Source organism: Nyctereutes procyonoides, unplaced genomic scaffold (assembly GCF_905146905.1).
Source record: "Nyctereutes procyonoides isolate TBG_1078 unplaced genomic scaffold, NYPRO_anot_genome, whole genome shotgun sequence".
In the NCBI taxonomy this organism is placed as follows: domain Eukaryota; kingdom Metazoa; phylum Chordata; class Mammalia; order Carnivora; family Canidae; genus Nyctereutes; species Nyctereutes procyonoides.
The window spans coordinates 1,753,946-1,769,220 of record NW_026575129.1 but is presented as its reverse complement, the minus strand read 5'-3'; the positions used below and the strand labels follow the sequence as shown (position 1 = coordinate 1,769,220).

General features: G+C 44.4%; 1 protein-coding gene across 1 annotated transcript; it reads right to left on the bottom strand.

Moving 5' to 3' along the window:
- Positions 1 to 256: 256 nt before the first annotated feature.
- Positions 257 to 11,743, bottom strand: CRHBP (corticotropin releasing hormone binding protein). Its single transcript, XM_055342264.1, has 7 exons — positions 11,632 to 11,743; positions 11,216 to 11,309; positions 10,639 to 10,796; positions 9,174 to 9,384; positions 7,335 to 7,483; positions 4,297 to 4,414; positions 257 to 1,000 (listed from the first exon to the last, which is right to left on the bottom strand). The coding sequence occupies exons 1-7, from the start codon at positions 11,710 to 11,712 to the stop codon at positions 843 to 845; spliced, it is 969 nt and encodes a 322-aa protein (XP_055198239.1). The 5' UTR covers positions 11,713 to 11,743; the 3' UTR covers positions 257 to 842.
- Positions 11,744 to 15,275: the final 3,532 nt, after the last annotated feature.

The following is a 15,275-nucleotide window of genomic DNA, read 5'->3' as shown; positions in this document are numbered from 1 at the left end:
GTGGAAAAAGGATTTCTGCATCCTGCTTCCCCATCAGGACCATTTGTGTTGTTTGTGCAAATAGTGTAATCCTGCCTCTTGCTCTAAATAATTCTACTCCAGTGGCCCAGAGTTCTACTAGCTGTAAAAACTCTGAAATGACTTAACTCAGCACTTGGTTCTGCATCACATGAGAGAACATTATTTTCTAATGGTAATAAGGGAGGGGTCTACTTAGGAAAACAAAGCAAAATATCAAGGTGTCAGCATTCTGATACATTTATTCACGTTTGTACTTGTGGATGGAAACTTTTTTCCAAGCTACAAAGTTTTGTTAGAAACAAGATGTTACAAATCAATAAATAGTAGCTATAATTTGTTACCTATTACAAATAGAATAACAAACAGATGCAACTACTTTGGTATACACATACACAGCCATTCAATTGTTTTCTGCTCTAGGACTGATATGAACACCACCATTTTAATTTCTTTATGGTATTTTCCCTTTAGATACATTTTTTTTTGAGATACAATTTCTTATTGCCCATTGCTGTGCCCTTGCCTTACCATTTCAGGTTTGTAGCATACCAAATAACAAAAGAAAACTGTTTTTCTACCAAAGGGGGGCTACTGTCTGCCATGTGGTCATTCATATATTACAAATGAAAAAGAAATAAGGTACAAAAAATAATGCATGCTTGTGCACACGGTGTGTCTGCTTAGGTGTGTCGAATGTGTGCTCACACTTGGGAATACTGACTGGTATGAAAGGCTTTTAACTAGCTGGTCATCAAAATCATATATAATAGCCATTAAAAACTCACTTAGCTAGCAGCATGTACATCACTGGGATTGGTTATTCAAAGACCGGACAAACAGAGTTCTTGGATACTATTTCCACTTGGGTTTTCCAGTTCATATGGTTCCAGCTGGCGGTACTCAAAAGTCACACGGTTTATGTGCTTTCCGCTAGAGACCAGGCGCACCACTGTGTTGTCACAGCCAATTTTCATTTGGGCTATAATTTATGGAAAAATAAAAGTTTCACTGCAGGTTGGAAACCACACAAACCATTTCCATTCATAAGACCATTATACATAAAGAAATCAAGGGGATGTATCTTTCTCTCACATACTCAACCCCACTGCATCAGGTGAAATGTTCTGTTTTCATTTTTATTATAATATATAATTAATTGTAGAAAGCTGAAATTGAATTCAGTTTTCTTCATGACCAAAAACACTGTTAGCCAAATAAAACTGGCTGGAAAGTGGAGTTAAAAAGCAAATCACAGGGGGAAAAAAAGAAAGAAAATCACAGGCCCAACATGGTGTTCTTCAGACCAGTTTCGTACCGAAACTGGGGCTAATATCTAATCTAATTGTAATTTCAACCTCCTCTAAAAGGTGGCCTTAACCAGTCAGGAATTTTCTATCTGTGTCCGCGAGTCAGCTACAGGGGCCCTCTCCATCCCCCAAAAGGAAGATGATGCAATCTGGATGACAAGGCACCTTGCTTTTCCACCTAAGGGAATGTGGCCTTGTCTGGAACAATCTCTTTTTTAGATTTTTTAAAAATTGTATTTATTTCAGAGGGAGAGGGAGAGAGAGCACAAGCATGAGCAGGGGGAAGGCCAGGGGGAGAAGCAGGCTCCCTGGTCTGCAGGGAGCCAGATGCAGGGCTGTATTCCAGGACCTTAGATCATGACCTGAGCCGGAAGCAGGTGCTTAACTGACTGAGCCACCCAGGTGGCCCATGAAACAATCTTTTTCTTTGGACGAATTTCTTGTCCCACCCTCCTTCTATAAAAAAAATACTTCCATTTTGTACAAGGCCTTGGAGACTCCTCTACTTGCTAGATGGAAGGCTGCCCGATTCATGAATTTTTTAATAAAGCCAATGAGATTTTACAAATCTATTCAGTTGGATTTTGTTATTTAACAGAGGCAGTAAGATGTCTCTGCACTTTTCATGTTCTCCCTGCAAGGCTTTCATGGCCAAGGCAGTGGAGGCCAAAGCTCTACCGCGCTCGCCTTGCTCGTGTCTCAGCAGGGGCGGCACCGCCCCCTAGGGGCAGGTTCCAAGGGGCAGAGGCCGTTTTTGGTTGTCCTACTAAGGACCCAGAGGGTGTTTAGTGGACAGGGCTGGAGGATGGAGTAGACTGCTGGATTTTATGTCAACTAAAAAAAAAAAAAATCATCACCTGTTTCTTATTTTCCAAGCCTAGATAGTAACTGTTTATATATAAGCAAGAAATCATTTGCATAGTTTAGATACATGAATATACTTGCTTTGTTGTATTGTCCACCCGTACCTTTTCACTCTCGTTTTTTCTGGGCTTTTTTTTTTTTTTTTTTTTTTTTTTATGATAGTCACAGAGAGAGAGAGAGAGAGAGAGGCAGAGACACAGGCAGAGGGAGAAGCAGGCTCCATGCACCGGGAGCCCGAAATGGGATTCAATCCCGGGTCTCCAGGATCGCGCCCTGGGCCAAAGGCAGGCGCTAAACCACAGTGCCACCCAGGGATCCCTTTTTCTGGGCTTCTTATATGGAATGGCTTTTGATATCCTGATTTCTCCTAAGCCCAATCTTATTCATTGTTTCTTTTCAATCTTATCAATTATTTGTGTGAGCATCTGGCAATGTTTATATATATCTTCAAGTGCAGATGTGACTGAACACCTATACATTGAAACTCATAGCACTTTTATCAAAAATTTCTTTTATTTTTCCAGTGTTGAGCTGGCTGCTGAGGCAAGACTTATCTTCTATACAATAATTTTTACTGCTGTTTAATTTTGTCTATCTCCCCCATCAGCACCACTACTTTGTCTCGGTAAGGACCACATCCTGACACACTCTAGCATTATCACTGCATAACAGGTACTTCACAACCTGTGCCTGGGTTCAAATGAAGTAAAACAGCCAGGTATTTATTGAGGTAAAAGCCAATTTAGAGACGTAATAAATGTAAACCCTTTAATTATTTTTATATAAGCACCTGGGAGTCTAGGTTAAGCTTCTATGAGGAGGTCCAAATTTAATTTTCTTTAAATGATTTGAAAGCTTATTCTTTTCATGATCTTACTCTACACTTTGATATATATAACATGCTCCCTTTCCTTTGTTAATGGTACCTTACTTACTTATTATTTGACTTAACTGCACCAAAATCACTCTGACTTCAATTACCTACATTTTAAGGAGCGAGTGTTCTTTAGCCTTAATCTACTCTTCTTATCCGGAGCAAATGCATCTCCTCGCAGGTGCCCCCCTGCATGGAAGGATCCAGTGCCTCAGAGGACACAGCAAGAGGTGAGAAAAGCCACATGTACTGGCAGCTTAAACCAGCAATTCCCAGCCACCCTCACCCCACCTAAGCATCAACCAATGGAAAATCTTCATTGATCCCTAACAAAGAACATCTGGTTCTGGGGCGCTTTGGTGGTTCAGTCACTTAAGCAGCAGCATCTGCCTTCAGTTCAGGTCATGACCCTGGGGTCCTGGGAGGGAGTCCCACATCAGGCTCCCTGCTCAGCGGGGAGCCTGCTTTTCCCTCTTCCTCTGCCACAGCCCCCTTGTGCTCTCTCTGTCTCAAATAAATAAATAAAATCTTAAAAAAAAAAAAAAAAGAATACCTGGTTCTGTTTGGCATGCTATACACTAAACTGGTCTTTCATTACCAGTGACCACTTTCAGATTTCAGAATGTATTTCTGGTTTTGCACTGCTCTTTCAGAGGCTTGTTTTGCCCCTAGAAGTTGGGGATATTCGGCACTTCTGAGAATTTCTGATAAAGCATACCACTTTCTAATTTATGTATTATGAATAATACATATGCATATATATGGAAAAGTTATTTACATATTACTCCATTATTTAAAAAAGATATTACTTCATTATTATACTATTAGTGGTTGATGGTACATCTATTTGATCCATCTATTTTCAGTGAGTAAACTTCTTAGTCTCTAGAGGATGAAAGTAGGGACCTTCAAGAAGGTGGAAAGAGCGAAGAACAAAAAAGCTCTATCGTGCTCATGGTTTTATTAGGGCTAACCTTAAACATATACCCTCTTTCTTCAGAGGCTTCTCTCCCAGTGTCAGATATTTTCATAATGGATTCTCGATATTATACATTTGCTCAAGTGTAAGAATCCTTACATTGGCTCAATGTGCAAAATGGAAGTTTTTTGGGTTGAACTTGCCTGCCCATGTATAAGAAAAAAATCTAGGGTGTTTCTTTTAAGGAAGTATCAAGTTTTATTTAAGGAATCTTGATAGGCTCATAAATAATTATCAAAGAAACATCTCACCGGGGCCATGAAATGAATAGCAGAGGTCAGCCAAAGGCATCATCTTGGAAGGGTCCAGTCCAGTTCCTCCCAGCAGCTCTACAAAGTCTCCTATTCCCCCACAACCTGCTGAGGGGTTCTAAGAGAATAAAGCAGAGAAAGATAGCTTTCAACCAACTACAGAAGTCAAACCATTTGACCAATCTCAAGTTGGTGAATTCACTCAATGAGCCCTAGACATCCTGGCAGTGCCATTTAACTTAACAACCAGGACTCCGGAAATTAAGAGACAGTTATAAGAAAGAAAAAAAAAAAGATCCTAAGAACTGCTCTTCTAAATCAGTTGAGTAATCATTTTCTTTAAATGTGCATTAAAAAAAAATTATAATCTCAAGAACTGGAATGATGAAATGGGAATCTGTGAATGCCACGTAAAACGAATGAAAATTGAATCTAAAAATGCTGTGCTTTTTAAATCATCTGGACATATGTACTGAATTATTCGAATTTCTTAATGCATGCAGTCAGTTTTTATAAATAGGGCTTTTATATCAGTTTGTCCTTCAACTCACCTCTTCTTCTTTATAAAGCACGTTACCTGCTATTGGGGCAATCCTTATTTCTACTAATAGGCATTTAGATTAGTTCTAAGAATGTTAAAGAAAGAAGAGAACCCTCCTTTGGGACTCAAGGTAGGTAAAGTTACCATTGTCTTTCTTCTCTCAACTAAAACTAATTTATTTCAAGCTGCTTGAAGCCAGAATGTAATGCAGAAGTAATCCACTATAACTATTTCCACTGCCCTTCATCTTTTCCACGCTGCCTCGTCCACAGCAATTCCTGCACTTTACTTTCCCACAGAAGTAAACCAGCCACTCTCAGTTCCAAATGTTGCACTTTGGGCCACCTATCTCCTGTGATCTGCACTGCTAGCCTCGTCAGCTTGCCACCTTTGCCCACAGGGCCCACACTTAGGAGGGCCTTGTGCTTGGTTTAAGGCTCTGCTGTCACCATCTTGCAATTTTCATTAACTCTAAAATAAGGACCCACACATTTTCATCTTGCACTGTCCCCCATGATCACACAGCCAGCTTTGCCAGTCATCCTCACTGAGGCATACTCTGGAGAGACCTAGCCCAGAGTGCCAAAGTGCTCAGAAGTGAACCGGGTAGACCCTGCCACATAGAGAACAACATCTAAAATAGACAATGTTAAACACACACATAAATAAACACACACACATTCAAACATCTAGAAGGCACTGAAATGCAACTAGAACTAAACAACAAATTAGAAAATAACACCAAGTGTTTGGTTAATACAAGGAAGCAGATGGGGACATTTTTTAAGTGCCCACTATCTGCTGGGTCCTATGCTTAGATGCTCTATATATCATTTCATCCGGTAATGAAAGAGAGGCTTCATTAGTCTCCCTCTGTACAGGCTCATGTTCTTGTATGAAGAGTCGCATAAGACGTGAAGGGAAAAAACCTTAATTGTCTTTCCCTTCAGTAGAGGATGTCTGGGGGGAACATCTCTTAAGACTAGACTTTCCACCTGGTTCTTCAGGGTCTAAATTTCAGTAGGAGGTGGTGAAGGGGAAAAGGCAGGTCCCAGAGAGAGAAATGGGAAGGAAATTGGGAAGAACTAGGAGCTAAAATAAGGGGGAACCAAACAGAAACAAACAAACAAGTTGGACACACCTGTTCCTTGACACTCAATGACTTTTCTCCTCTTCCCAACCTCTCAGGTATTCTTAGGGATGAGAAGTACTTCACAACCCTATTGTGTACAGCTCCTCAGAAGAAATCCCCTGGATTTTTCCACTGAGGGTCTGGCTCCCTGGACAAAGCCACTATCATCTCTTGCCTAGATTGTGACAATGGCCCTCGCCATACCACTCTGGACCCCATGGCCCATACACCACACAAAGCCAGCATGGCCTTTAAGTAATCCTCTCCCTCCCCCTTTGGACCTTGTTAGTTAATTTGGTCATGAGGTCAGTAATTTCCAGTCACTCTCACTGGACCTGAACATAATCAAATGGGTTGTGTCATGTTCCTGCCTGCACCCCTTCAGTGGTTTCCCACTGCACTTATAAACTCAAACTCCTTCATATGCCCTACTGGGCTCTCCACGCCCTAGCTCTGCCCATCTTCCTGATGCTGTCCAGCATCACCCCCGCTCTAACTTTCTTTTTATTTCTGGAACCCAGAAGCCCATTGCACTGGCCTATGAATTTAGTGCTTAAAGGAAATTAGATATACACCTTTTTTTCAGTGCTGGTCCTATTTATTTGGTTTTCACTGAAATCTGTCTGATTAGGAACAATAACTGTCTTTGATGTCAGCAAATACATGAGCTATCTTAACCTGGGAAGATGAGAAAGTGAAAAGAAATGAGAATGACTCAGAGGAAGGAAACTGGCAGTGTTAAAAAAAAAAATGTGGTCAAGCTCAGCATTAATTGTAAAGTCCATACGGAAGTTCACAGAAATACAGATTGATGGAGATCCTCAAGTAATATTTTCATGCAAAATATTGAATTAAATATAAAGTAAAAAGAACTTCAAGATTTTACTGTATTTTGTGATATAAAAATCCAATTTTATATTTTATGCTACACTTAGCATTCCTTCATCACACAGTTCTGTCACTGAGATACTTCCTTCATGTCATCAAACATTCCAATAATCAGAAAACAGCTGTGTAGATGACTCACACTAGGTTCTGCGAGGAGAGAATTTTTGTCAAAGAGGCAAGTACAAGAGAGTTCAATTGTAATTATATGCCACAAGTTTATCAACTGAAAACATTTCTTACATCACAAGAGAAGGAGTCAAGTAATCAGAAGGGGCACCTGAGTAGGCAACATGCAGCATAAGGGAAATAGAAGGGGCTTTCATCAAAGCAGCGAGGGCAAGCACACCTGCAACCAACAGTCGATGGAAGCACATGCTCCCACAATTTGCTAATGGCCATGTTTGCCCCGTGCAATTCCTCCTTCTCTGATGAAGCCATGGTCTTAGTAAGTGATTGGAAATTAAGAAAGCAACTTACCTTTAACTGCAGACCACTTAGGTGGCCCAGGGTGAGATCAGATATTTTGATCACCGCAGGATAAATTATGGAGAAGCTGCAGTTTCGATGCAGATGTGGGACTACCAGGGTAAACCTTCCATTTGGGGTCTGGGAAATCACGTTGCAGGCTTTGTGGAAATACAAAATCACATTTTCACTATTTGGTGTGCTGTGTTTTTATAGAACTTGATCCTATCCTTATTTGAGGCTCCTGTTTATGGTCTAGGGCCTTGTAGCCTGTCCGAAAATATGTACCACAAGGGCAATTTGGAATTGGGAAAGAGTGGGGGCTGAGCATAAAAATCACCAATGATGTATGGTCATTGTAGAAGTTCCTGGGGAGTAAGGGGCATCTAATCTCAATCTCAAGGAGTTACCTTGTTTACAACAAATATAAGACATAAATTAATAATCAAACAACATTAGCAAGGAGAAGAAGTTCTAGAAACACTTCATTAACTAGGGTCCAAGTTTGAGCTGCATATCTAGAAGAATAAAAGCTCAAAGGTGAGGCCAGAACTCAAACCCTGCCTGCTCTAAACCTTCCTTCACTGAACTTGTAACTATAATGATATTTTTAAAATAATGAAGTTAATAAATTAAAAAACAGTTACAAAACAGGCTGAGAAAAAAAGAAAGCAGACTTATGTCTGAATAAATATATGCTGGGTGTTAAGTAGTAAATTGACTAAAAGGTAAAATATTTTAAAAAGAAAATATTAATATTTAACTTTATCATGACTTTCTGATTTGTTTTGTATCTCAAATCTAGACTTATAATAAATTTATTCTCCTAACTACAAGACTAGAAGTATCAGAGTTTTGTTGCTCATGGGCCAAAGATTTCTGATTGGTCAGAATAGGTCAGAACTCTTCCTCCTTTGTCTGTTTACATTACACTTAATTTCAAAAAGAACTGAAATCCCTTGGTGATTCTAGAAAATTTTTGATCTCTAACCACATGAAATATAGGAGAAACATTTCATGTTGCTTTGTAGGATTATTCTATTCCAGTCCTCAAAAATAGACTTTCGGGGAGGCTTCTTTTTTAAAAAATAAAAATTGCAGGGCAAGTCAATAAATTATTATTTGGCAGATTAGGCCCCATTCTTCCACCATTTGAAGTGTTAATATTAATACTATTGTATGCAGCCAAAAATGAGTGACTTTTTTTTCTTTTCCTCATTTAAAAAAAAAAAACACTTTTAGTAAGAAAAATAGTAAGCAAATGAATGAACTCATTTTGATTAGAGTAACATGTTTCAGGCCTGGGCTGTTCACATTTGCAGCATCTGTGTGTGTACCCATTAGAAATGAAATATATTAGAGTGATGGGCTCAGACTTAGGAAGCAATGCTGAGGTCCTTCAGTCCCACCCTCTGCTTAGGACATGAAATCCGTCTACCAATCCCAGATAGAACTTTGCCTAAATATCTCTAAGAAAGCAACTTCAGATCTGATTCCTCAAGCTAACCCCAGATCAATGGAATGACTCAGAGGGATTAAAGTTTGCTACTGAATCCATTGTAGTGCCTCAGAAGATTAGAAAAAGACTAAAGAAAAAAAACGAAACAAAATTCTACCCACCAAAAATTAATATCCTACCTAGCCTGGGAAATAAATTAAAAACTGTGAATTGATTTTCAGAGTAATGAATAGGAAATATCCTTTAGGTCATTTCTAATGACAAAAGAATTTCCATTCAAATATTCTTCCCTTCCAATTTTAGTCTGGTGCAATCACACTACCTTTGCAAAGCAGATCTGACCCGCCCTCCATGTCCTGCCTTCCCACTGAGAAGAGAGGGAGCCCACTTACGAAAGAGGTTGGGATCTGTCTTTATGGTGAATGTGAATCCGTTTCCTGGTTCATGGACCCGGAAGAAGATCATGGCCACGTTCTGGGAAGATCTGATGCTCCTTCGGCTAAGCCCACTGTCACAGAAATCTATGTACCGCTCAGTGGTGGGGAGAGGATGGTCCTGGGAACTGGGGAATTTCTCCCCCTTGAGAATCCAACCATCAAACACCTTCCAACAGAAAACACAGACATAGATGATCATTCCCATCAACTCCTGAAGTTACAGGTATATCGCAAAGGGAGCAAGTTATCTAGCAATGAGCCTGCAGCCTTAAGTGAACTGACAACCTGTTCTCCCCTGCCTACTTGACTTCCATCTCTCTATATTTTGGCCTTGAAGGTTGTTTGCACCTGTTATTATTGATTTTTTCTTCATAAGCCTTAAAGTATCCAAAGTAAGTAAACTTTATTATACTCTATTTGATAATTTATTGGTAAATGAAACTATAGACAATTTACATTCTTATCTTGGTCAGGTTTTGCACACATCCCATCTTCAGAAGAACTCCACACAAGCATGATTTGGGTTTCAGCCTGTCTCTTCCTTCTTCTCATTGACATACTAACAAAATATCTCAAAACTAGCAAAAGAAAAAAAAAAACTGGAGTAGCAACTTTACCTACTTGCCAAAGGCTAGCTGCACCCACTTTCCTCATTTTGTGACTCTTATTTCATATGAAAATATCAAGAACTACCTTCAATGCTCAAACAGCGATGGCTGTTAGGCCACTTAGGACTTCTTTCCTTCACTTGTTAAAGTTTGTGGTTGGACAAAAGGTCACTGTTGACTTGTATTGACAGGCCTCTTAAAATCACCCCAGGTCTCCAATTTAAGGGTCCAACCTAGCTCCTGTCACCAAAATTACCAGCTAGCTACCTACTACTTCGCGGACTGGTCCTCTTCTAAGGAGTTTGACAGGTTCCAAAATAATTCCACTTGGGGTCCTAATCAGGATCACTTCAGGGGGCCTGTGTGGGTGCGGGCGCCTCACGGGAACCCCGAGGGGTGGACACGTGGGGAGGTTGAGGCCTGGGGCCTGGGGCCTGCGGGCTGCCTGGGACCTGACTCCCCCGGCTCCGGGGCCTGGGGCAGCCCCCAGAGACCCGCCGGCCTCCACGCAGGGCCAGCCCTCTTGGGGGCCCCCAGCAGCGGTGCCCGTCGGTTTGTCTTATTCCTTTTGGCAAAGATTTTACTTAACACAGAGAGAGAGGCAGAGCCACAGGCGAGGGAGACGCGGCCCCCGCGGGACCCCCGCGGGACCTAGCCCGAGCCCCGGGGTCACGCCCTGGGCGGCAGGCGGGCGCCCCGCCGCTGAGCCCTGAGCCCCGGGCGGCGCGCGGTGGGTTTCTCATCCTGGGGCGCCGGCCGGGAGCGCGGGAGGGGGTCGGGACCGCGGCCTCTGGGGCGGGCCCGGGGCTCACCTTCAGGAAGTCGCCGCCCCGACAGTCGATGGAGACCAGGTCGTAGTGGACCGTGATGAGCTCCTCCGGCTCGGCGATGAGGAAGGCGGCGCAGTGCAGCCGCGGCCGGTCGGCGGTGAAGGTGAACTGACCCGGGAGGCTCAGCATGTCCAGGCACCCTGCGGGGGGCGGCGGGGGGCTGCGGCCACCAGGGCGTCGGCTGGCCCGGCTCCGCGGCCCCCGGAGGGAGTCGCCCCCCCGCACCCCGCGGTCCAGGGCAGCCCCCCGCCCCGCGCGGCCCCCCGTTGGGAGTAGGCCCCCCTGCACCCCCTCCACACCAGGACGGCACCCCCCCCCCCGGCGCGGCCCCGACCCCCGCGGTCCCCCATGGGAGTCGCCCCCGCCGCCCCGCGATCCAGGACACCCCCCGGCCCCCAGCGCCCCCCAGACCCCCCGTGATCCAGGACACCCCCCGGCCCCCAGCGCCACCCCCGCCACCCCCCGCGGTCCAAGACACCCCCCGGCCCCCAGCGCCCCCCCCCGCCGCCCCCGTCCCCCCCCCCCGCCTGCCGAGGAGGCGCCCGCAGCCCCGACTCACGCAGCGCGCGGCGGTACTCGGGCTCCCCCGCCAGCTCCCGCTTCAGGCGGGCGCCCCAGAGCAGGAGGGGGTCGCGGTCCGCCGCTTCCCGCAGCTGCCGGGGAAGAACGAGGAGTCGGGAAAGTTCAGGGTGGGAAGGGGCCGGGGCCGGGCGCTCTCCCTGCCCCGCAGCGAAGGGAATAAAGGGGCGCACCACAGCTCCCGACCCCTTCCATCGGACCAGGGCACCCCCAGGAGCCGGGACAGGGACGGAGAGGCGGGGAGGAAGCCCAGCCTAGGGGAAAGCCGGAGAAAGAAGGGGGCAAGGACGGGAGGGGGGGGGGAGCGGGGAGCGGACCCCAGCGGAGGCTGAGCGGCCCCCCCAGGGCCGGCCCCGCACGCAGAGGATGTAGCGGGTCGGCGCGAAGGTGGCTCACCTCCAGGTACCGGGTCTCCCCTCGTAGAGCCATCAGGAAGATCAGAACGAGGTGACACTTAAGTTTGAAAGACGGAGACATGCTGGCCTTGCTTCCGCAGCTGGTTCGCTCGGCTGAAGGTCTCAGGCTTTGCTTCCCGCACCTTTGCCCAGGCTGGGAGCTAGGAGCTGGTAGGGTCCCTTGGCTGGGCCTCTTTTAAAGAGCAGTGAGGAGGGGGGGGCTCTCTGCCCTTCACTGATCTGGGCTCAGTAACCATGGGTTACCCTGTCTCGGTGACGAGTGCGCGCTGATGAGCTGATGACGAGGGTCCCCCTCTCAACCGCATATCTTCAGAGTGGTCCAGCATTATGCATTCACCAAGAATGATTTCAGGCACTTAAAACTTATTGAACTAAACTGTGGGGGAAAGATGGAGGGAAGGCTAAAGAATAAAGGAGGGCACTTCGCCTGAGCTGCCAGTCACTGGTTTATCTTCTCCTGTGGGTACTTAGGGAATTCTCCGTGTTGCAAAGCCAAGTGACAAAGTCACACACAACCATAAAATACCCAGACACACATAACCTTATCATGCTGGCTTGTCACAGAACCTTGGATGGAATCATGATCAGAGAATCCAGCTATATTCTCTGATAGCTGGAAACTATCAGAGAATATAGCTGTCGCACAATTGCCCACGCCTCTCAGGAAGAAACTTGAGGTGTTTTTATTCTTATTTTTTTTTCTTGAGTGTTTTTAGTTCCAAACAGAGGCTGAACAGAAGCTGAAGTCTGATTTTGCAGAATATGGCAATAATAATACACCTCAAGCTTCCTTTCTGTCCCTTAGTCTTCTCTTTATCCTGGTCCAGTTTTTTTTTTTTTTTTTTTCCTGGTCCAGTTTTTTGTAAGCATTTCCCCAATGGAATTCTAACTCTGGTATCTATGAACTTCTGGATTTTAGCTGAGCTCTGCCATTTAGCCCAAATGTATACATGGTAGGACACACTCTTGGGCCAGCTAACTGCCGCCATGACCTTGGCATCCATCCCAACCAGTGAGAGAGGCAGTCATTCTATTTCACACCTTCAAATACCTAGATTATTTTAAGACTCTGGTAGAAAGAACTGCCCGGGGGCACCCAGGTGGCTCCTTTAAAGCATCTGCCTTCTGCTCAGGTCACGATCCCAGGGTGCTGGGATTGAGCTCCACATCTGGCACCTTACTCAGTGGGAGCCTGCTTTCCCCTCTTCCTTTGCCACTTGCCCTGCTTACATTCTTTCTCTCTTTCTTAAATAAATAAATAAACAAACAAACAAACAAATAAATAAATAAATAAATAAATAAATAAATAAATAAAATCTTAAAAAGAAAGAGAAGAAAAGAAAAGAAAAAAAAAGAAAAGAACTTCCCAGTATTATCAGCAAATATACACAGCTAAATAAATGACTTAGAAATCCAGAAATAAGTATCTTTGCTGATTAGATAGAAGACAGTTGTTGCCCCTTTACGTCAAAATTTGTGGGAAATTGTGGGGCTCTAAACTTTTGGCCTTCCAATTTATGTGCCAAGCAAGCCACTACAAATTCTAAAAACATCATGTTGTTTTACCTCTCTCTGCCTGATAGAAAACATGATACTACCTGGAGCTTCGTGAACCTGGCCGCCATGTTCTTCTCTCCATCCTGGGACTCTTCCGAGGTCTGAATTTCAGAGAGGGTTATGAAGAAACCTGAGAGGAATAAGACAGGAGAAAAATAAATGGTTTAACACAAGCTTGCTCGGTCTCAAACCTGCCAGACCATCTTCAGGCCTCTCTCCCTCCCTATTTGTGCCTGAGGAAGTTCAGGCACACTCATTCCACGTGCTATGGGCCCATTTTCCTTTTCTGTCAACCTAGCTATAGCCTTGGCCTGCTCCTAGAATTGAGCCCAGCACTTGGCTTGGAGACTCCTGTTTATCCCACTTGCGGGGGTTGGCTTTGGTAGCATCACCATGGAGACAGGCTTCTCCAACCTGCCCTTCACACACATGTCCACACATACACAACAGTGATGTTCCTAACATGCACTCATGACGTTTCCTCCTCAGGAAGTGCACACAGGAAGAGCTGGGATAAATGAGGCCAAACATAGCCACAGACAGATAATATTCTATTTTATATAACAACCCACAAACTATCATATATGGATGGACTTTATTTCTACCAAATATGTTATATTCACCAGTTTGGCAAATATCTACTAATCCAGTAGAAATGGTATCTTAGGGTTTTTGATGGTTTGTTTGTTTTAATTAAGAGTAAAAACAGAAGGGACCCCTGGGTGGCGCAGCGGTTTGGCGCCTGCCTTTGGCCCAGGGGCGATCCTGGAGACCCAGGATCGAATCCCACGTCGGGCTCCCGGTGCATGGAGCCTGCTTCTCCCTCTGCCTATGTCTCTGCCCCCCCCCCCTCTCTGTGACTATCAGAAATAAATAAAAATTAAAAAAAATTTAAAAAAAAAGAATAACAACAGAAGATACTTGCAAATGATGTATCTGACAAGGGGTTAATATCCAAAATACATAAAGAACTCGTATAGGGCAACATTAAAAAAAAAAAAACCTAACCAGGACGCCTGAGTGGTTCAGCGGTTGTGTCTGCCTTCAGCTTGGGGCGTGATCCCGGAATTCAGGATCTGGGATCAGGTCCCACATCGGGCTCATTGCAGGGAGCCTGCTTCTCCCTCTGCCTGTGTCTCTGCTTCTCTCTCTCTCTCTCTCTCTCTCTCTCTCAATGTGTTGCTCATGAATAAATAAATAAAATCTTAAAAAAAAAACAACCAATCCAAAATAAACAAACAATCTGATTAAAAAATGGGCAGAGAAAAGTCATATCCAAAAAAAAAAAAATGGGCAGAGGACCCCTGCTTGGCTCAGTCAGTGGAATGATGCAACTCTTGATCTCGGGGTTATAAGTTCAAGCACCATCTTGGGTATAGATATTACTTAAAAATAAAAATATTTCTTTAAAGATTTTATTTATTTTATTTGACAGAGAGAGAGAGAGAGCATAAGCAGGGGGAGCAGCAGGCAAAAAGAGAAGGAGAAGCAAGCTCCCTGCCGAGCAGGGAGCCTGATGCGGGGCCAGATCCCAGGAACCTAAGATCATGACCTGAGCTGAAAGCAGATGTTTAACCAACTGAGCCATCCAGGCACCCCTTTAAAAATAAAATCTTCAATAATAAATAAAATAAAATGGGCAGGGGAGCTGAAGAGACATTTCCAAAGACATACAGATGTCCAACAGATACATGAGAGGAGGGATCTCTGGGTGGCGCAGCAGTTTGGCGCCTGCCTTTGGCCCAGAGCGCGATCCTGGAGACCCGGGATCGAATCCCACGTCGGGCTCCCGGTGCATGGAGCCTGCTTCTCCCTCTGCCTATGTCTCTGCCTCTCTCTCTCTCTCTCTGTATGACTATCATAAATAAATTAAAAAAAAATTTAAAAAAAAGATACATGAGAGGATGCTCAACATCACTCATCATCAGGGAAGTGCAAATCAAAACCATAATTAGGTATCACCTCATGGCTGTTGGAATGATAAAATCAAGAGTGCAAGAAACAACAAGTGGAGAGGACATGGGGAAAAAGGAGCCCTCATGCACTATTGGTGGGAATGCAAATTGG

What these genes read in the sequence shown, in the direction of transcription:
- CRHBP (XM_055342264.1), bottom strand. Translation starts at nt 11,712, where the DNA reads ATGTCTCCGTCTTTCAAACTTAAGTGTCACCTCGTTCTGATCTTCCTG. An exon ending in GGGAGACCCGGTACCTGGAG is followed by an intron (nt 11,310 to 11,631) that starts GTGAGCCACCTT and finishes CTTCCCCGGCAG; the next exon opens with CTGCGGGAAGCGGCGGACCG. An exon ending in TAAGTGGTCTGCAGTTAAAG is followed by an intron (nt 4,415 to 7,334) that starts GTAAGTTGCTTT and finishes TTATTCTCTTAG; the next exon opens with AACCCCTCAGCAGGTTGTGG.